Source organism: Myxocyprinus asiaticus, chromosome 1 (assembly GCF_019703515.2).
Source record: "Myxocyprinus asiaticus isolate MX2 ecotype Aquarium Trade chromosome 1, UBuf_Myxa_2, whole genome shotgun sequence".
Classification (NCBI taxonomy): Eukaryota; Metazoa; Chordata; class Actinopteri; order Cypriniformes; family Catostomidae; genus Myxocyprinus; species Myxocyprinus asiaticus.
The window spans coordinates 30,858,390-30,885,991 of NC_059344.1; the positions used below are offsets into that span (position 1 = coordinate 30,858,390).

Genomic DNA, 27,602 nt, shown 5'->3' on the forward strand with positions numbered 1-27,602 from the left:
GCCTCCCCGCCCCTATACGCCCAGCTGTGGCACAAATCCACCCCCGATGTGACGGTCTCCATGGGTCACGAGGACGAACCTCTTCCTCCCCCGTCCCAGGCTGTTCCGGGGGTGGTCACAAGGAGCCAGGTAAGTGCTTTGATGTCCCTGAACTCAGCACGGCCACGGCACGATGTGGCACCTCAGGCTCCGCCCTGCCGCGAGGCCCCACCCACCGGTATGTCTGACGAGATTGTCCCCTTGGTCCCTCTTGCCTGGAGCTTGGACGCGTGGCTTGCACTTTCCAACCTGTTGCGATGGCTGATCCGGACCGTCCGACTCGGCTACACGATTCAGTTCACCAGGTGTCCGCCCAGGTTCAGCGGCGTCCACTTTACCTCGGTGAAGGGCGAGAACGCCGCTACCTTGCGCGCGGAAATTGCTACCCTCCTATGGAAGGGTGCGATAGAGCCTGTCCCTCCGGCCGAGATGAAGAAGGGGTTTTACAGCCCCTACTTCATTGTACCGAAGAAAGACGGTGGGTTGTGGCCAATCTTGGACCTGCGAGTACTGAACCGGGCTTTACACAGACTCCCGTTCAAGATGCTGATGCAAAAACGAATTCTAGCGAGCATCCGGCATCAAGATTGGTTTGTGGCGGTAGACCTGAAGGATGCATACTTCCACATCTCGATTCTACCTCGACACAGACCCTTCCTGCGGTTTTCATTCGAGGGTCGGGCATATCAGTACAAGGTCCTCCCTTTTGGCCTGTCCTTGTCCCCTTGCATCTTCACGAAGGTCGCAGAGGCAGCCCTTGCCCTGTTAAGGGAAGTGGGCATTCGCATCCCCAACTATCTTGATGACTGGCTAATCCTAGCTCACTCTCGGGATGTGTTGTGCACACAGGGACCTGGTGCTCTCGCACCTCAGCCGACTAAGGCTTCGGGTCAACTGGGAAAAGAGCAAGTTCCTCCCGGTTCGGAGCATCTCTTTTCTCAGCTTGGAGTTGGACTCAGTCTCGATGACGGCGCGCCTCACGAACGAGCGCGCACGGTCGGTGCTGACCTGTTTGAAGGCATTCAGACAGTAGACAGCGGTGGCCACACTGCTCGGGTTGATGCATATGAGACCGCTTCAGCACTGGCTCCAGACTCGAGTCCCGAGATGGGCATGGCGCCGTGGGACACATCGCAATCTGTCGCCGCCTCTTCAGCCCTTGGACCGACCTCACATTTCTACGGGCAAGCGTTCCTCTAGAGCAGGTCTCCAGGCGCGTCGCGGTTACGACAGAAGCCTCCAAAACGGGCTGGGGCGCTGTAAGCAATGGGCATGCAGCCACCAGCTCCTGGACAGGCCCGCAGCTACGTTGGCACATCAACTGCCTTGAGTTGTTGGCAATTCTGCTCGCCCTGCAGAGGTTTCGGCCGTTGATCCAGGGCAAGCATGTGTTAGTTCGGACAGACAACACGGCAATGGTGGCATACATCAACCATCAAGGCGGTTTACGCTCCCGTTGTATGTCACAACTCGCCCGCTGTCTCCTCCTCTGGAGTCAACAGCACCTCAAGTCACTGCGAGCCACTCACATCCCGGGCAACCTCAACACTGCAGCGGACGCACTGTCACGACAGGTTACCCTCAGGGGAGAGTGGAGACTCCACCCTCAGGTGGTCCAGCTGATTTGGAGTCGATTCGGGCAAGCACAGGTAGACCTGTTTGCTTCCCGAGAATCCTCCCACTGCCCGCTCTGGTACGCCCTGACCAAGGCACCTCTCGATATAGACGCGCTGGCACACAGCTGGCCCCCTGGACTACGCAAATATGCGTTTCCCCCAGTGAGCCTACTTGCACAGACCCTGTGTAAGGTCAGGGAGGATGAGGAGCAGGTTGTCCTAGTAGCACCCTACTGGCCCACCCAGACATGGTTCTCGGACCTCAGTGGTTATGTGTTCGCTAAGAGGTGTTCTTCCCGACACGAAGACCCCCGGAGATGCGCAGTCGGATTGGTGCTTTCCTTCCTGCAGGAGAGGTTGGAGGGGCGGCTGTCCCCCTCCACCTTGAAGGCGTATGTAGCCGCAATAGCGGCACACCACAACACAGTGGACGGTAAGTCCTTAGGGAAGCACAACCCGATCATCAGGTCCCTGAGAGGTGTCAGGAGGTTGAATCCCTCCAGACCACACCTCATTCCCTCATGGGACCTCTCTGTAGTTCTTCAGGGTCTACGGGGAGCCCCCTTTGAGCCCCTGGAGTCAGCTGAGCTTAAGGCACTCTCTTTAAAGACTGCCCTCCTGACTGCACTCACTTCCATCAAGAGGGTAGGAGACCTGCAAGCGTTCTCTGTCAGCGAAACGTGCCTGGAGTTCGGTCCAGGCTATGTGCCCAAGGTTCCCATGACCCCTTTTAGGGATCAGGTGGTGAACCTGCAAGCGCTGCCCCAGGAGGAGGCAGACCCAGCCCTGATGTTGCTGTGTCCGGTGCGCGCTTTACGCATCTGATGGAGGGAACGAGACGTTGTGTCCCTCCTGCCACAATGCTGGACTACCCGCTGAAATGGCCGGGACCTTGTTTCAGCTCCTCAGCACAAAACCTGAATGAGTTGTTGCATACCAGCTCACAAACATTACTGACCATAAACAATAACACGACTGCTAGCTGTTAGCTACTAGCTCATTGTGCTGCATAAAGCAGTTGTTGCATGGTGATTTTGCCTGGTTGTTTTAGAAACAAGCTTTCCAGTAGCTGGTCAACTAAATAAAGTGAAGCTTTCAAGCAGAATATAGAGTTAACGTAACAAAACGTACCATCCTCCATCGTGGACTCCAACAACGCAGAGTCCAGGGCACTCTCCCTCCCATTGCTCGCCGGTCTATTGCCATAGATAGCGTCCATTTGGTCAAACCACTTCCACTTTCTTCTGTTTGAACCACTCTGGCTGTTGTGGTCCTTGATGGTTCTGTAGTCACTTTTACGTTTTTTTAACTTTTCCCTACACTGTTGGTAGGTCCGGTGGTAGCCGTGTGCGGCCAACAGCTGAGACACTTCCTGAAAGACTTTTTAGTTTCACGTCGTTTCGTTCGTGCTAACGAGAGGAACGTCTGCACCTCGTTTATTGACCATGGCGTGGTTTTGCACACAGCCATTTCTTTTTACAATTCGAAAGTCGCGTGAACAAATGATACTGCTATCGCTGTTGCTAACTTTAAAACTAGAGGGTTGATGTCCCCTGTCCCAAATCCAGTGACGCTGGTAGTGACGATTCTCTCTGACCAATCAGTGATCTGCAGGGTTTTGACGTCACATTTAGTATCGGCTCGGCTCGCTTGGAATCTCGACCGAGGTGGTACTAAAAAAAGTATCAGGTACCAGGTACACAGTGGAAAACCCCTAAAAAGCGAGCAGAGTCGAGTCGAGTTGAGCTGTACCATGCAGTGGAAAAGCCCCATTAGAGATTCATTAAGGAACAAAGGTTCAAGTTTAACCATGACAGGTCTTCAAAGAAACTGTTTTGCAGGGTGAATACAACAAAGAAGCCATTCTTGTGGATTTTCAACAAGTAAAAAAAAGATTAGAATCAGTGAGAATAAATAGCAAATGAATACCGTTTTAACAATTTTTTTTTTTTTTTTTACCAGTATGTCAGAACAAAACTGGCAATGAGTAAAAAGAATTCCTGTCTGCAGCCTTCTGTACCGGAACAAATTGCTTTAGTTTAGCATTCCAAAGAAGGTCATTCAAAATACAGATTTCCTTTAAAAATAAATTCATTGTGTTGTATATTGTTGTACACATATGTTATATAAGTTTACTTGTCTTTATTCCAATGCTTTATAGTAATTTAAATCTAATTAGGAAATCTACACTGTATAACATGACAAATAAGTTACATTATTGTCACTATTACATATTACTAGCAGTAGCAGTATTGCACTGTAACCTAAGCCATATCTCAGTAAGGTCCAATGATTATGGTTTGATTGACTTTCTTCATTCATCAAACAGCACTGTTTCTACCTGGCAGGCAACCAGCAAAACTCTTTTGACCAATTAATTATTACACTTGAATAGGCTTTCAGTGCAGTAGAGCATACTGTAAATCCACATCAGTTCTGTGGTTCAAATAAAACCCAAAGACCATGAACAATGGTGAGCTACAATGTTGATGGTAAGTGCTGATGGATTTTTAAAGTGATTGTGGTCATAGGAACAGGAAGCCATTTGGGCTAATTGAATATAAATGTATTCTAAGTACTGACTGAAAACATATTTTAGCCATGTGTCTAATGAGACCTGTTGACATCAGCATGGTATTACCCATAAGTTACAACAAATGGTGGCATGTTTAAAGAATAATTTTAGCAAACATCTGAATCATTATTATGTTGGTCAACAAGGCTTATCCAGCATATTATACACCAGTTATGTCCTGCCCTGGATGTTCTCAGAGATAACTTTGTTAATTCATGCAGCAGTACTTCAGTTTTACTTTCAGACTGAAAGCTTACACTGGGGATCTCCATGGGATTTTTGTATTAGATTTGCATTTATAGTTTGTCATGTGTCTGATTTTGGATCAAAAATACATTGTCACTTTTGTCACAAACAGCATGTGGCTCACTGGGTGGGGTTGGCTACTTAATGAGGAAGGAGTATAACATTCATTCACTTTGTTTTATTTACCAAAAGGAAAATGTGGGGATTTTTCTGGTTAATGTACCACAAAAAAAAAAAAAAAACATCCTCTGGATGGTCATATACTGAGAATCTGCTTTCTGGAAGAACTTACTCAACTATGAAATGTTCTCAATGAACAGAATGTCCATAAGACAACAAGATCGTACGGGAAATTGACAGGCTGCTTCTGCAAGTTCATGTACCCTAAAATTAACCCCAAACTGTCAAATTACTAACAAGCGCCATCCCCGATCAGACATTTTTGCAATTCAACCATGAACACATTTCCCTAGTGCTATACTGATAGCACATTATGTGAACAACCTCCGAGACACAGATTCTGGTCTAGTGGGAACCAGGAAGTAATCTTATTCACATAAACAATGTTGAGTGAGACTCGGAGGTTGCATTTTCTCTGTAAAAGTACATTTTTACTTCACTGACAGTTAGGTTTAGTGTTGGGGTTTGGGAGTATGGTTAGTAAAATGTGCATTCCTGTTGACTGTGTTAAATCATTTAAAATTATAAATATATCTGGATTTTGACCCCACTAAGTGGATATTTCACTCGAAAACTGGAGCTCACACGTGCCCATACAATCAACAACAGAGGTGGAAAGTAACGAATTCAATTTCAACTTTTTTAAGTATAAATAATAATAGTACTTTTACTTGAGTTGATTAAAAATGAAGTATTCAACTTCGCTACAACTATTTTTTACCACAATTATGAAGTAAAAAAAAACAAAAAACATACTATTTCTGCATTTTGGGGAAAAAGAAAGTTATAAGCGCTAAATCTGCTTATAAACTAAAACGCACTGTGCGTGGCACGACGGAAGCCCACAGGGTACAGCAGCTCTCATAAACTGCCGCCGGTGTCCTCTCTTCTCTAGCTTCTCCAAGACTTTCTGCCCTGTTACTATGCAAGAACTGTAATACTGTGAATTTCTGCATATTTCATTTTATTCTGGAAAGGAGCCATTCATTCAGGTACGAGGGAACTGTCTGAACATGTTTAACCACTGATCAAACTTCATTTGTTTTTAAGATAGGCAATGTTTTAACTGTGTCAAACATTAACACAATGTAGTTTGACATATATGTGGGGATATCTTGTTTACTTGTTACTATATGTCTTAGAAAGATACAATACCAAGTGTTGGAAATGAATAGGAACTCGAAGCAAAAATGCCACCAAAACTGACAAAAATATCCCCACGCAACGAGTTCCCGTGTTTGTTTAAATAATATCTGATATAGTTACAATTACATACATTGCGATCTTCTTTTTACTTTTCACTGAACATAATTTTTTCCCCCGCCATCCAGTTCCTCGCACCATCGCATGCACAGACGGGCTCTCCCTTCTATCAATCCGCGTCAGTTTGGTATTGTACTCCTGTGTTAAATTCCGTAACTGTTCGCCCATCTTGTTCAAAGAGTGTTTGTCCTAGCAGGTAAAACTCTCCCTCACGGTCCTGAACTGTACTTTCCTGCCCTGTCTCACCCGCTAGAGGCCAAAAGTGTGCAAGAGATAGGTGTTATATAAAGAAGGTATGAGAAATCACAAAACAAAATGTAACCAAATGCTACAATTTACTTAATAATATCTCAATATTTGAAATAACCATGTTAATTAAGACTTTATTATTACAACTGTAATACAATAATACATATACAGAACAACCACTTTTAGTGTTTGAATCAATCATATCTCTCATTAAACACTGTGTGACATGTTTATTTTTGCCTTATTTTATTCAGTTGGCATGTAGGAGTTGATAACAGTTTGCTTAATAATCTCATTCCATATCAGGATAATTGCTGCAATATCATAGAGGATACATTTCCTCCTCTATGATATTTCATTATATTAGTTTTGTTCAGTATGTTAACTTAACAGCCAAAATACTTGGACATATGTGAATGAGAATAAACCTGAAATAGGAATGTGTTTCAGTCATAATGCACATTATGTAGTTTAGAGACAATTTAGAGACATTTAGAATGTTACAAATGGCTATTTCTATTTAAATAAATGTTGTATTCTTAAAATGTTCTATTTGTCCAAGAATCCTCTTGCAGCAATGCAGGTCTTTGGTATTTAGAAGCTGTTAGTTTAGGACCTGTGAGGAGTCTGTTTCTCAAACTAGAGACTGTGATTTACTTGTCTTTTTGCCTTCATCTCTCTAAAACAATAGACTTTAGGACAAAATAGAATTTCAGGAGAAATGTGTTTCTTTTTGCCTATTTTTAAAACCAAAATTTAACTCAATGCCTCAGCAAATGGGGAAAAACCCCACTGTATTGTTAAACTATATAGCACAACTATTTTCAATTGTTCTAATAATAAGTAAATTTTCTTGAGTACCAAATTAGCACATTAGAATGCTTTTGTAAGTAATAGGTGGCACAGTATATGTTTGCCATCACGGGTAAAGAAAAAATGGAATAAATATCACTTAATACAATTATTTCAAACCGTAATAATATTGGCAATTAATCATTTGTACAGTATTTTTGACCAATTTAATGCATCCCTGGTGAAAGGAAGCATAGGTTTCTTTCAAGAACAAAAATGTCTTTGTGTTCTAAAAATGGAAGTGTATATACTAATAAAATATAATTTTCATAAAGTAACTTGTAACATAATTACCTGAGTAGTTTTTTTGGCAAACTACTTATTTACTCTTACTTGAGTCATAATATTTCTTAGTACTTCTACTTGTACTCAAGTGAATTATTTCTTCAGTAGCAGTACTTTTACTTAAGTAAAAAAAAATCAGTACTCTTTCCACCACTGATCGGCAACATTTCAACTTCATCCACTGGGACAATGGTTTGAATTTCGGTATATAGACCAATTTCAGCAGCAGAACTTTCAACCTACTGTTGCTGAATTTACAGTGTAATCAGTCTGCATAAGAAAACACAAGATCAGACGACCAACATCTGTGATGAAAGTAATTTGTTGTGTTAACATTTCTGTGAAATTCCTGAGTGGGGCAATCCACAGTTTGCTGTAACCACTGTAGTTGGTAGGTTAATTCTCAAAGGTGAAGTTCAGTATAGATGTCTAAGAACCAGTGGCGTGCAGCCAGCCCCTTCAAACCCTTCAGAGAAGGGGTGACATAAACTGAGACGGAAACATTATTCAAATTATGAACAATTTTTGTGCATTAAATAAATAAATGCATGAAAATACATAAATATACAACTTCAAAAACAACTTAAATGTAATTTAGACTACCATAAATAGATTTGCATTGTTCCTGTTTGACGGAGAATAAGCAGTCCGTGGCAGCCAATCAAAACTGCTCATTATTGCGCTGTAGCTCTGGTTACTGCATCCCCCTTCACAGGAGATTTTGAAGGGTTTTATTATTCAGAGTGACAGAAAATCAGACCAATCAAATGTATTATTTCAACCTTGGGGTTTGGGGGGGGGGGGGGGGGTTGGATGGAGGCGGTGGTTGGTTAGGATTGAAGGGGGGCCTAATTTATGCACCGCACGCCACTACTAAGAACATGCTGCTATTACTAACCAACCCCTAAAACTGAACTTTTGTAAGTCATGTGTAATATGGGCACATTAGCCCACTCTTAAAAAAATTAAATAAAAAAACTTGACGTCAAATTTTTTTGTTCAATTTTATTTAGGTAATGTGATGTTTTGTTGCCATTCAACCAATTCTCCAACTTGAGAAATTTCCCTTTCCTTGAAAGTTCCATACTGTTAGCTAGAATAAATCATGCACTTAGTGTATAGAACCAAAAGAGTTCTGGGACAAACTTATGATTAATTGGAAATTTTGTAAATACAGCTCAAAGAAGCCCTAATGGCACTAAAATGTACTCATCTGTTTAAGTATGGCAGCCACTCATTTAATTTTGTTTCTATGGATACATCACTCCCCTGCCATTATGGAATAATTGAGTCACCCGGGCCAGCTTCATTCCTCTCACACTCAGCAGCAGGCATATTCATGGAAAGGCTGACCACACACCACCATGACGCTTACACGTTGGATGATAGATAATTTCCCAAACAAAGACAATGTTTTTATGGCTTAGTGAAGGGAAAGAGAACCAAATGCACTGATGATTCTTCAGATGTCTTTAGTCATTGGATTTGTGTTTTTTACAGTGACTATGTAACTCTGACATAGTACTTCTCGATGCCAATTACTGACACTGATACAAGAACATAATGTATTTATTATTAGCAAATATCACAACACAGATTTATGGAAAGAAGTTGCTTGCCGGTTCCATTACTTGATATATTTTTAGACCTTCTACTAATCATTCAATGAATCATTAAAAAATATGAAATAATAAATTAATCATTGAGTGTTTAATATTTACATGTGCTCATTCTTTAATCTAATACTATATTGTAGATATAAGACTAAGTGATGACTAAAATATTATTAAAGCTAATGGAACTGTTTATTCTATTCAAAGCAAAAAGCCTTCCCCACCTGGAGCCATCCACTGCTTTTTTCTCCCCCCTCTGATGGACTGGATCTCTACTTGTGTTCTCTCACATTACCCCCATAAAGAGCAAGGCTGGGTGTGTAAGGCTCCTGGCTGAAAGTCATTTCCTCACATTAAGATGTTGAGAGCTGTAATGTTTCATCTGCAGATCCTTACATGGAATGTCCCAAAATGCATTTTATCATTTATCACTTGCATTCCCTTAAATCTCTTCAACTGTTCTGACAAATGCATTTCATATCATGGTACAACTCTAGTTTGCCGATGCATAGCAATACTCTGGCTCTGATTTTAGATCTGCTAACTAACCAGAACAATAAGCGGGTGATTCTTACAAACCTGTCAAGAAAATGTCCAGGTCATATTTAACCCAGAATCACTACAAATATTATAAATATTATAATATTTTTTTTATTTAAGAAAATGCAATTTAGGACCATTAAGATTTTTTGCACTGTAACATTTTCAGGACACTTATGCACTCCAATTCTCTTTATCGTAATGTTTTTGGATGTTTTACTTGTACTATTCCCATTGTTTTCAGTGATGAATCTCATTACCATAACACAGCCATTTTTTTCTTTTACTGTATTACTGTAAAAAAGATGCGGTTGTACAAAGACTTTTTTTTATTATTAAAATCGGCGAAAATGAAAGTCAGTACCAAGGGAGTACTACTATAAAGTACTTTACAATTTAAATAATACATAATCTTTTCACAATGCGAATACAGTATCATAATGACCATGTTTTGTTTTTACATTGCAGAAAAGAGAATTGGGAGGTAAAATGTGCATAACTGTCATGAAAATAATGTCATAATATAAAAAATCCTAATGGCCCTAAAAATAGGCTTAATTTTCTATATCTAAAATATAATGTCTTATTTGGAATAAAATTGGACCAGGACATTTTCTTGACTAGTTGAGAAACCCCAAGCAGACCTAGTTTTTCAGAGAGTATTAAGGCTATTAGGTTGCCATGGGTTGGCATAGCTCAAACCCTACTTTCACTCCTCACCTTCATACACCCCAACACTGCGACTCCCACAATGCCTGAGCTATGTTTGATCCTCTAGTTGGCCCCTCAGCTGTTCCCAGACATCACGCAGGCCACCCACTGGGCTTTTACAATAGGGTCTGTGTACCACTGACCTGCTGGACTGTCGTGGTCAAAAGATCAAGGCCTTGTCAAATTACTCTTTAAAAACTATTATTTGCATTGTGCTTATAGCTGTTCAAATAGGCAATGCTCATACAGACAATGGTAATAGGACTGACAACCGAATTTAATTACAGGTGTGAATCTCGAAATGTCCTGTTTATACAACAGCTTATAGTATACTGTCTGTATGAACGAACGACAGAAGTATGGTACAGTATGAAAATAAGGGGACTTTACAGCTCCCAAAAGATTAAACTCAATGAAACAAACTGTGCAAAGTGCCTTCAATATTGTATTATGTGCTCAAGCCTGATTTTCTTAAAGAGACAGTAAGCATATTGCCGGTGTCCATAATATTTACATTCCAAGTAAAAAAAAAAAAAAAGTGCATATCTGTTAACTGTAGTCTTTTTTTTTCTTCCACTCCTATTGTTGGAATTTGTCTCTCTCTCTCTCTCTCTTTTTTTTTTTTTGGAATGGAATGTAAAAATGTAAAGACCATAACTCAGCCTTCAGGGGGTGCGACATGAAATTCCCGGGCTAAATATGAATCCCACTCCGTCCCTGGTAACATGGACTACAGTAAACATCAAAGATGGTGCCGTCCATACCACCAGCAAGTTTTATCACAATTGACGACACGTTATTAAATAAACAAGTCTAATCAATGAGTGAGTTCATGTGTCAAATCATAATTAACCGACAGCGGCTTTAATTATTTAATTTTAAGCAAGTGTAGAGTGGAGAATTTGAGTTGCGCGGCTCACGGCCAGACCATCAAAGTGATAAGCTCAGGTGGAAAACAGCATCTGGATCTTCGGATGAAACATTTGTCTCCATCTCAGTAAGTTAATTAAACTCCACATGAAAAAAACGAGACACGTGCATGTACAGTGCACTGTGGCTTTCATATTATATGACGTGACAGTACGGTTTTGTTCACACAGCGCAGGTTTGCCGGAAATGTGGCTGAGTCCTAAAAATTTGTGAGCATCAGTTTGGTTATAGAATGCAGTTGTCACTCTTGTATTTAACCAACCTGTGTGTGAACGTAACCGGATTAACCACTCAAATGCAGGACTTACAAGCATATTCTGCTGCTGTGTGAATGTTGCCATAGAGTTTTAATGGTAAGGAATGCAAACATTTTGCCACATTATACCAGATTTCACACTCACACAGATTTAAAAGGGCTATTTTAGATAGATTTCAATCTTAATAGTAACAAACAGTGTGATAGCAACACTGTTAAAGCTATATGAACTTACACATGTCAGACACACACGCTCACAAACACTCACACAGCACACATAGTCACATATGTAACCAGTCCTAAATGTTCAGGAAATACTTAACATGACTCACTGGGAATTTCACATTTTCCGAACCCATAGCAGTACCACACTTACAGTATCTAACTCCTCCCTTTAGCAAACAGGACTTGCAAAAATATCTCCCTATTGAGAATAACCATGATAATATTCTGCATTACAGAAGGACTTCGTATTTAAAAATTAACAAAAAAGAAGGTACATATGTAACAGCATGTTTGCGTGTATATGTGTACTGTATGTTGGGAGGGAAGTTGTGGAGAAAAGCCACAAAGATTCATCAGGGGAAAGAGAAAAGTATAACATACAAACCCTCAGTAATTGTGGCTCTTACTAAGCGATTTTCCTGTTATTAGTTGGGATAGCATGAGTGTGAGTAAATGATGAGAGAATTTCCATTTTTGGGTAAACTATACCTTAAAGGGGACTTATTATGCAAAATCCACTTTTAAATTTTTTTTGAACATAATTATGTGTCCCCATGCTTAGAAAACAAACATGTGAAAAATTCTCAGTTTCACTTCTGGATGAGTGTGAGCCACGTGTTCATATTACAAGAAATGTACTCACACTGAAAAACTCCAAAACACCTTAAAGACCACTGAAATTAAGAGAGAAGAGAGGAAATGGAAAGAGAACAGGGTTTGACGTGAAATGAGAATATGGTGGGTTGGTACAGTATTTTTCAACAGCGTGAGAAAACAGACACCTGCACTTTGACATAAACAATGTGGTATATACTAGGGATGTGCGCTACGACTAATTTGACTGTCGTTTAAATGGAAGTTTTGTAACCGACTAGTCGACTAGTCTAAAGAGAAACAAACCTTCAGAAAACAGTAAAAAAAAAATGTGTTTATGTGACCTATTTAAAATACTTAATCTATTCCAAATCTGGTGCTAAATTCCACTGAAAGGGGGCATTTATCTGTGACTTGCTCGCCTTGAATTATGATTGTTGTATATTAAATATAGAACATGACACGCATTCACTGAATCAACGTTTGCGAATATTTAACAGACATATTTATTGAAAACAACTGAATAGTGCAGGATCAATGGAACAACCCTAAAAGCCTGTTCTAAATGTAAATCACCAAGTAAAAGTTACTTAACATATTAAAATAGTCAGGACATTGTTGAAAATAATTAACAGGTAAACTAAGCCAAATCTATGAAAGAGAAAAAAATGCTCTGAAAAGTTGCGCCTATTTCACGACGTGCAGTCGTGCATTAGCCATTGATCTAATATGACAACTGTTCATTAAAGAACGTTAACCAATAACAGTTACGATGTATAAAAAAAAAAAAAGTAGCTATAGGATAGAAACGTAGGCCTGTGATGTAGCCTGTAATAAACCTAATGTATTCTAAACATGACGTGCACACAGAATCAAAGATAGTTTAACCCGTTAAGCAGTCAGAACCTCGTTGAGAATAGCCTTCTTAATCAACAGATTAAAAAAATGGCATACCTAGTCTAAAACATTTATTTTCTAGGCTACTAGATACATCATTTTTTGGATGAGCAAAATTAACCCGTCGACATGGTCCGGTGAAAGACGCGACTCGACTCACCTGAGGCGTCTACCCAGATAGCAGGAAATGTTCCCACAACATTAGCTAACATTACCTACAAGTTCTATTAATGTTTTAAAGAAAACTTTTTAATCTAATGTTTAAAGAATGTTTTAAGGATGTTTTCTCATTTCAAATAATGTTCCCATAAGGTTACATGACATCAAAGATGGAACATTCTCACTGCAACATTCGTAAAATGTTTTGAGGATGTTATTGAGGCTGAGATGACAGAATGTTTTTTATAAAACGTTCCTGTAATGTGATGTTAACAAAGGTAGAACATTTTGCCCTCAACATTTTGAGGATGTTTTGGGGACGTTGTTGAGGTAACAGAGTGTAGAATGTTATTTTATAAAACATTCATGTAATGTGATGTGTTAACAAAGGAATAACATTTTGCCCTCAACATTTTGAGGATGTTTTGGGGACGTTGTTGAAGTAACAGATTATACAACGTTCTTTTATAAAACATTGGCACAATGTTTCATAATAACAAAGGAAGAACATTCTCACTGCAACATTCAGAAAACATTTAAAGGATGTTATTGTGCCTGAGATAACAGAACGTTTTTTATAAACAAAGATATAACATTTTGCCTGCAACATTCAAAAAATATATACAAATACACAATAGACAGAATGACAGATATGATATACTGTACAGATATACAGTTATGTGCAAATGGAAGTGAAATGAATGTGCAGAGATAGATAAGTGAATAAATATGTATATGAATTATATATATAGACAAATGGATATATTGCACAATAAGTCCCTGTTGGCAGTTAATTGTTTAAGTGGAGGACTGCTTTAGGAAGCTGTTCTTGTGTCTGGCTGTTCTGGTGCTCAATGCTCTGTAGCGCCGGCCAAAGGGCAACAGTTCAAAGAGATATTGGGCTGGGTGAGTGGGGTCCAGAGTGATTTTTGCAGCCCCTTTTCTCACTCTGGAGGTGTAAAGTTTTTGGAGGGTGGCCAGGAGAACCCCAATAATCCTCTTAGCAGTCCTGATTGTCTTTTGTAGTCTTCTGATGTCCAATTTCATACCTGAACCAAACCAGACAGTTACTGAAGTGCATAGGACAGATTCAGTGACTGCTGAGTAGAACTGTATCAGCAGCGCCTGTGGCAGGTTGAACTTCTTAAGCTGTCAGAGGAAGTACAGCCTCTGCTGGGCCTTTTTCGCAATAGAGTCTATGTGGGTTCCCACTTCAGGTCCTGTGAGATGGTAGTGCCCAGGAACCTGAATGACTCCACTGCTGGCACAGTACTGTTCAGAATGGTGAGCGGGGTCAATGTTGAGGTGTTCCTCCTAAAGTCCACAATCATCTAGTTTTGACTACACCAGTGAGCCAGCCGTTCAACCTCCCTTCTGTATACAGTCTCATCGTTATCTTGGATGAGGCTGATGACTGTAGTGTCATCTGCAAACTTCAGGAGTTTGACAGAGGGGTCCGTGGCAGTGCAGTCATTGGTATACAAGGAGAAGAGTAGTGGGGAGAGCACACATCCTTGGGGGGTGCCACTGTTGATAGTGCAGGTGTTGGAAGTGAATTTTCCCAGCCTTACTGACTGCTGTCTGTCAGAAAGTTGATAATACGCTGACAGATAGGGATGGGAGAGCTGTGTCAGTTTAGTCCACAGGAGAGCAGGGATGATGGTGTTGAAATCTGAGCTGAAGTCCACAAAAAGGATCCTTGCATAAGTCCCTGGTTTGTCCAGATGTTGCAGGATGTAATGCAGTCCCATGTTGACTGCATCATCCACAGACCCGTTCGCCCGATTACTGCAGGGGATCCAGAAAGTGTCCAGTGATGTTCTTCAGATAGGCCAACACCAGTCTCTCAAAAGACTTCATAACCACAGATGTCAAGGCAACAGGTCTGTAGTAATTAAGTCGTCGTGTTAAGTCACATGTTAAGTTGTATTCTGACTGAAATATACTGATAAGTAGACCAAAAGGCAATATAGTTTTGGCGTGATGGCTGGAGAGAATAATATGCCAAACTCTATTCAGATGATCCATGTTGATTTGTAGACACAATGTAGTTGAGTCATTTGAGCAATTGGAGGGCACAATTTTAATATTTTGAAGGATTTAATAATTTTAGTGGACTAATTTGAAATAAGAATTGTAATTATCTTGTATATCTTGTAATTCGACAGAACAGTTTAATTAATTTGCTGCTATAGTCCATCTGCTCTTTACGCACTTTCAGTGTGGTGTATGTTGGGAATTAGGTCCACCAGCTGGCCCACATTTATAGAATAACCACTTTTTTCTTAGGACTATACCATTGATATGGTATACTGTGTGTGTATATATATATATATATATATATATATATATATATATATATATATATATATATATATATATATATATATATTTCACCTCAGCTTTCTATAAATAGAAACTTGAGGTGAAATTAAGATGGAATATGTATCTGATTTCGGGTCAGTTTGTAATGGCCTTGAGGAGGAAGGGTAGGTGGAGCACAATTTCAAGCTGCCATTGGTTCCGTCAATATGTCAATCAAAAGGACACACTTGAAACCATTAGTTTATCCCCAGCGGACCGCGCCAGACTGGGTTTTCTGCTGCTTATGATACATGAAGTTAAGTTAATGATGTAACTCACCGCATTGTAAATTAATATAGGTAAACATTCAGAAATGACGCAAATTTATTATCAGTTATTATTTTCATTAGTTAGTACTAGGCCCATCTTCCTTGTTTCATTTAATGTTATAACTAATGTTATTAATGTTGTCCTTCTGCTATTAGCATTATCATTTACCTTATGTGGACGGGTAGTTAGCCTGGGAAAAGGTAATCTTAGCAGTTACACAGTGGTGACAAGAGACAGTGACTGAGGGGTGTTACTTTTCAGTAAGTGCTGAGAGACCGGGCAAAAAGGATTAGTTTAGGGTGATGTGTTTGTTAATGCTAATTTACTAGTCACTTGTGCATACAAAATGATGGCAAAAGTAGGCCTAATTGTTGGAAATTATACTGCATTTTGCTCGCGTGATACAGATGGTCACAATATGTAGTTTACATTTATTCAATGACGTTACCAAAAACAAAACAAAAAATTCCCGCTCTGACTTTTAGAATTTCTTTCTCAGTACTGGGTCTGCGCATGCTTATTGTCCTGCTAAGTTACTTACATTCACCATTCAAGGGTTATGCGGGTCTTAAAGTCTCGGAAATCATATTTGAAATTGAAGATTTGAAAAGGTCTGAAAAACATTGGTCTTGGAAAAGTCTTGCATTTTGAATTCTGTGATCTCTCGGCCTCAGAAGTAAGGGCAGTGATGAAAAGTTCACTTTGCAGTTGGACAGCTATCTGATATTTTTATGATCATTAGTGATTTATTGTGAATGCAGACACATCTACACATCAACACTACTATTACTAACATACTAACATTTATCTCAGTTAACTGTAACAGAATTTTTCATTACAACTGTGGAAGTTGTAGCCAAGAAAACCACGGATAGCACGGATAGTTGGAAACAAGTCATGGGTATGTAAGTACTTTGAATTGGATTAAACTGAAAATTAAGCTGTAATCAAACGACTGATGATCACTTGAGTGTGACGTTATTTTTTTTTTTTATTATTATCTGTATAATTGTTTTCCACATCTGAAGTACTTGCGTATTTTGTTGTGGATGTCCCAATGTGGATACTAAATTTGCACATTTCAGAGAGCTCAATAAAATATTCCATTTATATTTTGGTTGCATTTGAGGGGTAAAAAAAACTGATTGTGTAAAATAGGCACATAATATCGGAATATCGATCGCAGGGCCCTGAATCGAATCAAATCAAAATCGTATCGCATCAGATTTTGAAGTAAATATCGGATTGCAGGCCAAGAGAATCGATATAAGATCGTATCGTGATGAAACGTCCAATTTACACCCCTTCCTGTATGTTGGTGTTAACATGTTTCCATCACTGAGCTTCTGCAGGTCTTAAAAAGTGCTGAATTCAGTTTCCTCAAGTAAAGGCCTTAGGAAGTCTTCAAAAGTCTTGTAAAACTCAAATATATTTAATTTACCTTTTATATAACCAAAACAATCAGCAAATCTTTACATTTCTGCAGCTAAAACCAGCAAGTGTTTGACATTTTTGCTTGAAAAATGACTGAAACTATTAATCAAAACAGTTGCTGATTTCCTTATTTTAATCATAACTGTTAGGTTCATTTATCAGTCTTTTTTTAGTAGTAAATATAAATAAATTATTTGTATAGTATTGATGAAGAATTTGTGAGGAATTATTCACTGCCTTAGTCCAGATGCTATCCTGTTGTTTTAACAACCACAATCGCTATTGTAGGTTTGTGTGAGGTACAGCATACATGAAAAGCAACAGCACCCTATTTATGTGTAGTACGTGGCACAAATTGTTATTGCACCCTTCAGATTTGAGGCTGATAGACAGAAGAACTGACCAACAGTGACTTGTACTAGCTGCTGGTTGCAGCTTAAAAAAAAGACCTGAGGAATCAGAAATTATTCTGATTTTAATTAATATTTTTGTCATAATGCAGGTGGATAATGGAGGAGCATCTGTGACTGAGGGCAATGAAAGTCCATTGATTCTTCACCACGAAGACATAGCAGCACCTGAGGGGAGCGGCCCCTCACTGTTGTCGGAGTCTGTGAGCTCTGAATAAATCAACAAAATGAATACAAATGTTTTAAAATTTTCTTTGAAATGTTCTTAATCTCATTTTTTCATATTTTTTTGTGTGTAATTTCTATTGTGTAATTTCGCCAATTCCTTCGTTTTGCATTGAATATTTAAAGAGCTTCAGCAGTGGAGGAAAGAATGTGAAGCTGTGTGTTCTCATAAAGTTAAAAACAGTGTTACCACAAGACATTTGTATGTTTCTAAAGCATGTTATCTTAAGTAATAACTGTCTGGGAACATTAAAAAAGCCTGACTTTATAAGAATGTTAGGGCATAAAGTTCTAAAAATGTTTTCACTAAATATTTTTAAACTGTTTTTAGAGAACATTATCCTACCTTTTCAGAGAACATTTTGGGAACAAAATATAACTTCTTACAGATTTTTTTTTACGAATGTTAGGGCATAATGTTCTAACAATGTTATCACCAGACATTTTAAGAAGGTTACCACTAAACATTTTTAAAATGTTTTTAGAGAACGTTATCTAACCATTTAGGAGAACATTCTGGGAACAAAAAGAAAACTTCCCACTGAAAGCTTTTTAAGAATGTTAGGGAAAAATTTTCTAACAATGTTTTCACTAAACATTTTAAAAATGTTTTAAAAGAATGTTATCCTAGCTTTTAGGAGAACATTCTGGGAACAAAAAGAAAACTTCCTGCAGAAAACTTTTTAAGAATGTTAGGGCATAATGTTCTAAAAATTTTATCACCAAACATTTATAGAATGTTTTTAGACAATGTTATCCTACCATTTATGAGAACATTCTGGGAACAAAAAGAAAATTTCCAGCTGAAAACTTTTTAAGAATGTTAGTGCATAATGTTCTAAAAATGTTATCACTAAACGTTTATAGAATGTTTTTAGACAATGTTATCCTAACCTTTAGGAGAACATTCTAGGAACAAAAAGAAAACTTGCCGCTGAAAACATTACTAGAACATTGAATGGTAATGTTCTCAGAACATCTTTAGAACAAAAAATTTCTTGCTGGGTATCCTGCACTTGAAAAAGTCTGCACAGCAGAAAAATAACGTACAAGCATGCATAGATGTAAAGAAGACTCAAATGTGAAAACATCCATAGGGACTTTCAAATGTTTGGAAAGCCGATTCCTGAACCACCGAAGTGATTTCATAACTACTTTGCTGAGTTTGATTGTCTAGCGAGAGGACATTTTCCTGCGCACGCAGCGAGTGAGAGAGGGAAGAAGCAGCCTGAGGTGAAATTAAACTCTGTATCTGCTCCAGATATCCTCTTTTTTAAATAATATTTGGATTATTAATTCTATTTAAAATATGTAACAATAATATGACAGTAATTTAAGTGCAGCCTCTGTACAAATATAAAGCCAAACGTAAATGTGTAAAAATTATTATCAGTTTAATGGGGGGAAATATTAACCGACTAGTAATTCCAGTGTCGACTAGCAGCATCAGAACTGTTTAGTCAACTAATCTCGCACATCCCTAGTATATACTGGAACAAAACTTGGTAGAATGGCCATAGACCACTTGTTTCACTCATAAATAGTTCTTCAGTCATTAGTGAAACTGAAACTTTGAACTGAACACATGTATAACATAACAATATTCAGCCCTGTTAAACAGTATCTCATTGAAATTGGCTGCAGAAAGTTTAAAAGATAGACTGATTAAACATGTAAATGATTGATCTGTAATTTTTTAATATACTGTAGTTTAAAATAAACTTTAAAGTTACAACAAATAAATACATATTTTCATAAACAGAGGCAGAGTGCAGCAGGAGCGTCACGTGCAGCAGCAGTGCAGTGAGAGTTTTGGCTTCAAGTCTATTTTTGCTGCGCTGAATTAAAGTGACAGCACACTGTTGATGGACATTATGAATATGGGTTTACACGAAAAAGTAGAAATTGCACAGAATAAGCATATATTTTTAGTCAAGTGTGTTTTTATATTAATTATATAGCATTTGGGTGGAAAAACAAAAACACTATTGTCGGATATAAAATGACACGAAAACAAAATCTAATTATTTTAACTATATGGCTTAAAGGGGACATATTTTGCCCCTTTTTACACTATGTAATATAAGTCTCAGGTGTCCCCAGAATGTGTCAATCAAGTTTCAGCTCAAAATACCTCACAGATCATTTATTCTATCATGCCTTTATACCCCTGTTTTGTAGCCCTGTTCCAAACGGACTGTTTTAGTGTCTGTAGCTTTAAATGCAAAGGAGCTGGAAGTGGGCAGTGCCTTTCCTGCTGGTGCCATGGATACCCCAGTGACAACAATGCAGAACTTAAACAAATAAAAAATTATAAATAACACGGAGAACACATTAAGTCAGTCATCTTACTATATTGTGCATAACAAAGTTCGAGTTATGAAATAAGAAAAACAGCTATTGTTATCGAAAATACCACTATCGTTTCATAATTGCTTTTGAAATAATGACCAGTTCTATTACATGGAAAATCTTCATTGCATGACCACTCAAGCAGGACTGTGGAGGACGGCAATCAGTTTATTTTGTTACCGAAACAGAGCTACAGCTTCATTGTTATGGAATAAGGTAGTTAGGGACTAGTTGCTATGTTACACAAAGCACAATATTTTTACAACAAGCGTTTTTAGCTTTGAAGCAAATCCAGCTTTGTGTTGACCATCGTTGATGAAGCAGTCCGAGTTACCACAAGTGGCTCAGCCTCACGCTAGGGTCTGTTTGGGGGATAGGAAACCGAGAGCTAGAGGATAGGTAGAGAATGAGTTGAGTGAAAATAGGCAGAAACACTGACGAAACAGTTGTGGTTGCTGCTGCATGAAAATAAGCTCTCACAGGAGCTGCTGTTGAGCTGGAGGACCACGCAACACCCATGGCTGGAAGGCCACCCCCACAGCCCCTCTGGAGGGAGGAGTAAACCTTCCTGGGCAGCCTGGGCAGGTCTGCCCGTGGTGAGAGCGGGCCCCTGCTGCCTTAGGAGGGCCCACCCCATCCCGGACTCGACCTTATGTCACCTCCAGATGCAAGTCATTCGAAGGGAGGGGCCCGCACAGCGAATGGGCTAATCCCATGGGTGTGGGGCTCGGCTTCCGCTCATGTGGGCTAGCCCATCCTGCGATCGAAAGGGGGCCCTCTCTGCATTCGAAAGGGAGAGCCCACAATACAAATAAACGTGAGTTAACTCACACAGTATTTGCAAGGGAGACCCTCACTGTGATTCAAATGGGAGAGTCCTTGAATGCATGTAAGTGGGAGGGGCCCTCGCAGCATCCGAACGGGAGGGCCCTCCATGTGTACGGACGAGGCTGTTTGGAGAATATTTATTTATTTTTTGTCATCTATGAATAGCAGGTCATGTAGGGATTTAACTTGGGAGAGCTGGATGGAATTCAGAAGGTTGAAAATGTAAATTGAATGTCCTCTTTTGTTGATCTGATTTGCGTAAATGATTTACTCTGCTGCGTATCCTGCACCCTACTAACATAAGGTTCGCATGGCGATTCAAATGGGTAATACCAGCCTGCATTCGAATGGGAGTCTGATATTTATTTAACTTAAGCATATGGTTTGGAGCTTTGTAGATTGTTCTCCAATGTAATGCGAGTAATTCAATTAACTCTGTATTACTGGCATGGGGTAACTCGTCTCGTTTTGACGAGGACGTACAATATCATTTGGAGTTTGTGCCTGAGAATTGGATTTAATAGATATTATATGGGTGCTGTTTTGCAGTAGTGTGGTAAATAAATATGACTTATTTATATTGATTACGTAATAAATTCTACAGAAAAACTGAAATATTGTGAGGATGATGCAAAATGCAAAGCCGAATCATCCGATTTCAACCCGTTACTTTAAGCTTGAGTGGAGTGCAAGATTATGACAGATTGTTGAAACACTTTTAAGTCATGCAGCAATTAGGTTCTATGGTCAAGCTTGTTAAGATTTTGAAATCCAATGATTCTACAAAAGTAGAGAAGACTTGTCTGTAAAACTAAAATTATGAATTGATTTCACTTGTGTGAAATGTTTGTCCAAGGTGCGAGGAGAGAAAGTCACGTTATAGTCTAGAGATGAATAGAAGTTTGTAGAAGCGCTTGCTTTATAGTTATCAGAGCTGTGCAGCGAGGTGAGCTCGAATGCTTTGAGGAGCTGAGACACATTTGTGGAATGATTCATGAACGAGTTGTGAAGCGAGGCGCGAACCGCCACTTGCAGAGCCGAATTCGGCTTGGGTCTGTTCGGACAGAAGCTGTATATAGCCGTAGTGAGCTGTAGCATCGTCAGAGCAGATGATGCTGCGGCAGCGAGCTCGGGCTAAAATGTCTGCACTGGAAAGATGCTTGTAATTAGAGTAGTGGTCGTTTGAAAGGAAGTTTGCTTGTTGCATGATTGCCTCTGTGTCCCAAATGGAATAAATCACACTCCAAAGGGCACTTTGAAGGGAGAACAATCATGATAATCATGTTGGAAGATAACTTCAAACTGAATTTCTAATAATAAAAGCTTAAAAGTGAGTTCCAAATTTTTTGAGCCCCCCACTTCTTAGACCTCCAAATATCTCATGGTTGATGGTAAAGTCTTCAAAGTGAATAGGGCATGGAACGATCACTGAATGGAACACGAACTAAACTAGCTGCACGGCAAGGTAATCAAATGTGCGGGAGAACCGGATTGAAATGCTGGAGTGCGCTGGAATAATGTTTGAATTAAGCTGTTAATCTTTTGATTCCCTCGCGTTAAATTAAAGCTGTAATAGAGCTCAAGTGGCATGAAGCTGGAGCTGCACCCATTCGCGGAGGCAGCCTCATGTTATAGGGACCGCTCCGGGTGGAAAAATAGGATGAGAGGACCTGTGTACAGCCATAGTGGGCTGTACGACAGGTATACAGCGAAGCAGTGGCCTGTGCGGAGGCAGCCTTGATGCCAGGTCTGCTTCGGTGAGGAAACATGAGAATAAAAGAAAGACAGTGCAAAAACAATGGTTAAATTGGCAGCCAGCATTGCCACGAAATATGAATAGTGGCTGCTGCGGCACGATTGTGACGGAAGAGCTTATCTGATGAGGGCAAATGCTTTGTGCAGAGTAGTGTGTCATCCAAAACTGTTGCATGGATCCGTCGTGGGTAAGTGGGCGGAGCCAAATGCTGGAGGAATCGTCACAGCATGGATGTAAGCAGCTGTTTACGCTTACTCTGGTGATGTGATTGGTAGGATTAAATGAACATGCTCCTCCCGAACTTTGTTATGAAAGTCCATGTGTATGACTTTCTTTCTTCAGCGGAAGATATTTGAAGAAAAATAGAAAAATATCTAGCTCAGTAGGTCATTAAAATGCAAGTGGATGGTGATCAGACTTTTGAAGCTCCAAAAAGAACAGATGTAGTCAGCAAGAACGTCATCCATACAACTCCAGCGGTTAAATGAATGTCTTCTAAAGCGGCACGATCACTTTTGGTGCAAAAAAAGATAAATATTTAAGACCTTTTTACTATAAACCATCACTTCCGGTCAGCAGCAGTATACACATTCACGAAAGCGCTGTGTTCATGCAGTCTCTCATGTGAAGAATTCGCGTTGGCATGTTACAGACATAATCTCTTGGTTGAGACATCCAGGATAAGCACACAAATGCATCATTGTGAAAAACAAACAGATAAAAATACAGATATAAACCAAAACCAACGTGATAATGTCTCACGTGCATAGTGCTGCTTATAGTTAAAAATTTCTTAAATACTAGTGATCAACCAATATGGGTTTTTTAATGGCCGATGCCGATATCCAGAGTGCAGGGTGGCCAATAGGCCGATACAATGTTGATATATCACAATTTAATATAGTAAATAACATAAACATAAAATTGCTAAAAAATTAAAACTCTTATTTAGCACTACATTTGCTCAGTTTCACACAAAACTTTAACTTTGTAAAAAAGAATATAAACATTTTTTATTGCATTTTAAATGGTAGACAGCAGTTTCTTCTGATTTCTGTTTGGTCATCAAATTTTAGTAATTTTTTTGCCCATGAAGAAATGTTAATATATTAGGAAGAAGGAAATAACAGTACACACAGTAGTCCAGCAACCATGGCATGTCCACGTTAGCAATCACATTTTCTCAAAATATACAGAATCAAACAAATTGTACATACAGTGCATAGTGAATAAGACATTTACCTACAGCACACGTAAAGCGCTTTTACTTTGAAGTTGCACTCTCACGCTCGTGCGGATCCGGCGAGCAACAATCTCCTGACAGTTTAAATGGCCTGGAACGCCTGTTTGGATTGTCACAGACTGACTGTCATGATTTGTGAATCAGAGGAACTCTTGATCCTGATCCTGAAGTTTTGATTCTGGCTGAAAGAATACGCACTTCAGAGGAAGATATTAGATGAGCGCTCGACGGGAAGAAAATGCTAGATTTTCATGAGATTCATGAATTACATCTGTTTAAATGAGATATCTGCATATTTGCAGATGGTATATAATAGAAGTTTTATTGATATTTGCCTTTTATCATCAGAAAAGTAAGTTAAAAGTGACAGGGAACTGCTGAGGAGAGACTGATAGAATACGTGCTTTAGAGGTAAATAAATGAGCGCTCACAGGATGCTGGATCTGCTGAAGTTGTGTGAGATTGGTTTATTACATCTGTTTAAACAAGATATGTGCATATTTGCAGATGGTATATGATATTAGTTTTATTTATATTTTCCTTTTTGTCATTAGACAAGACAGTTAAAAGTTAAAGGGAACTGTTAAGGAGAGTGAGGGAGAATAAAACAGATGAGCACTTTAACATTATGAGCTCAAACGCGTCTGCCACGGCTCTGATATGTAGAAACACAATGGCACGTAACAAAAAAACAAACCATGACTGGTCGTTTACATGTCTCAGATGCTTCACATGCAAGCAGGCAATTCTCAGAGCCCTCAAGAAACAATCGGCCAAACAGGAATATTTATCACCAATATATCAGTCAACCAATATTTATTTATTTTTACTCCTCTTTTCTCCCTAATTTGGAATGCCCAATTACCAATGCACTCTAAGTCCTCATGGTGGTGTAGTGACTCACCTCAATCCAGGTGGCAGAGGACAAATCTCAGTTGCCTCCGCAATTGAGACCATCTTATGGCGCATCTTATCACGTGGCTTGTTGAGCACGTTACCGCAGGGACATAGCGTGTGTGGAGGCTTCACGCTATTCTCCGCGGCATCCACGCACAACTCACCACGCGCCCCTCTGAGAGCGAACCACATTATGGCGACCACAAGGAGGTTACCCCATGTGACTCTACCCTCCCTAGCAACTGGGCCAATTTGGTTGCTTAGGAAACCTGGCTGGAGTCACTCAGCACGCACTGGATTCGAACTCACGACTCCAGGGGTGGTAGTCAGCGTCTTTACTCACTGAGCTACCCAGGTCCCTTTTATTGCACCAGAATCGATCGTGTTGCTTTAGAAGACATTAATTTAACCGCTGAAGCCATATGAATGCTGACTGTCTGTCCTTTTTGGAGATTCAAAAGTCTGATAACCATCCACTTGCATTTTAAGGACCTACTGAGCTGAGATATTTTTCTATTTTTCTTCAAATGTGTTCTGCTGAAGAAAGAAAGTCATACACACCTGAGATGGCATGAGGGTGTGTGAATGATGAGAGAATTTTCATTTCTGGTTAACTAACCCTTTAAGCAGATGTTATGTACATAATTTGAATGTTTAATCATTTAAAACGACAGTATACTACAGGCTTTAGGCTTAAACAAACAAAATAAAACTCCCTATTATACACTATTATATGTTGCACAAAAGAACATTCAAAAGTTTGTCATCCTCCCCCTCCCCATTACACTGAATGATGATGTTTGTAAGGAGCAGAGCTAATGCATTCCTGAAAAAACATCTTTGAATAGTCGCCACAAAAAAACAGTCCACCTGTGGGTCATTCAAAGTTCTCAATACCAACCTCTGACCTCACAAAATCCATGGGAGCCAACAGGTCTGTTTTTGTACAAAGCTGATGATTTATAAAAAGGTTTACTTGTTGTCTGTCACTGGAAAGTAAAGTTTAAGTGTGTAATACGGTTGTGGAAACAAAATTTTTGTTTTTGTTATCCCAAAAAAATTTCTTCTTTGCTGTTAGTCACATTGTATACAGTATAAGAGAGCACTGAGAGTATTGAGATTATCCTGTCTAAAGAGGTGTATACAACTTATATGTAGGCCTACTAGAGTTTGTTTGTTGTTTTTTTCACACTATGCGTTAAACTGATCACACCTGTGAGATCTGCAAGTGAGACTGCAAAAATTATTTTGGTGTGTCACTGCTGGATTCACTGCTCCACTGCTCAACAGCTAATTAAGTGAGTTAAATATTAATGACCACAAGTTCTCTATTTTATTTCAAATGGCTCATTATGCTTATAAATTTTTGCTAAACTCCAATTAAATACACAAGTTTTCACATCAGTTCTTTAATAATAGAAAATGGGTTATAACTGTAATAAAAACTGGATTGTTAATAACTTAAACAAACAAACAGGAACAATATAGTAATATATCAAAACAGTTTTGTTTTGTATGTGTCTATGTTCTAAATGAGCATAAAAGATGGAATATATTATTTTACTGGGCATGACTGGGCTTTACAAGCAGAATCTGTGTATAATATTGCTGTGTTTATTGTTAGTGGCAGTGTGCCTGTTTACTCAAGGAAAAATTCTGAACTGATTAGAAAACACTTGTTCCACTCAAGAGAAACTCAGAACACTAAGATCATACTGTGTAAAGATCTGTGTATATATTCAAATAATCAGTGCTAGATTTTTGCTTTACAAACCATTTGTTGCAGTCATTCCACTGTGTGAGACCACAATAGGAACTTAGGCTGAGAACAGAAGGAATGAGAACTGGAAAAAATAGATGAAAGGAGAAGAGGAAATGGGTATTCTCTTACTTATGTAGAAGGTGCTAGGTGCTACTGTGTCCTCAAACTTCTGGTCCAGAAGACTGCTTGTCTTAGTGTCATGGCGAAGCCACAGTGAAACCCCCAAGATTACACAACCAGCCAGCTAAAAAAAATAATAAAAAAAAAAACAGAATAGAGAGTGGAAAATAACTCATGAGGCTCCAACACATTTGGTTTCTCCACAATGTGAATAGTTTAAGGGTGAGACCTATATCTGTGCGCACAAAAAAGGAACTACAACTTATAGACTTTTGTGATCTTTATACATCTTATTTGTCTAATCTTTTTACATTTACATTATTTACTGTAGATACAACTTCCTTTTTCCTCTCGATTTTTAAAGCGATGTGTGGGTGCATTTTGTCAGCATCACTGGGTCGCTATCTGCCTCAAAGCCGTGTCATCTGCTTACTTTCCATTAAAGAAAGAAAAATACACATTCTGTGAGTCGGGGGGAGGAAGGGATCTTGTAACAGACCCCATCTAGAGGCCCACAGTGCTGAGGGTTAAGAATATCAAAACATCACTGTACTCCACAGAGGCATACAGCATAGTTCAAACCTCTTTTCTTTTTATATGGATCACACTGATGAGCATTCAAGTTGAGTGAGGCCAGTAAACACACGACATATTCACAAGAGAGGGTGTTCATAGACTCTTGTGGATGGGGGGAGGGAGGGATAGAAAAAA

General features: G+C 39.3%; 1 protein-coding gene across 1 annotated transcript in view; it reads right to left on the reverse strand.

Annotated features, from left to right (window-relative positions):
* The window catches only part of LOC127443924 (CD81 antigen-like), a 55,838-nt gene that overhangs the window by 15,315 nt on the left and 12,921 nt on the right, over positions 1-27,602 (reverse strand). Inside the window, exon 2 of the mRNA XM_051702997.1 lies at positions 26,901-27,015. Coding sequence (XP_051558957.1) covers positions 26,901-27,015 — 115 coding nt within the window. The remainder of the gene's footprint in view (positions 1-26,900; positions 27,016-27,602) is intronic.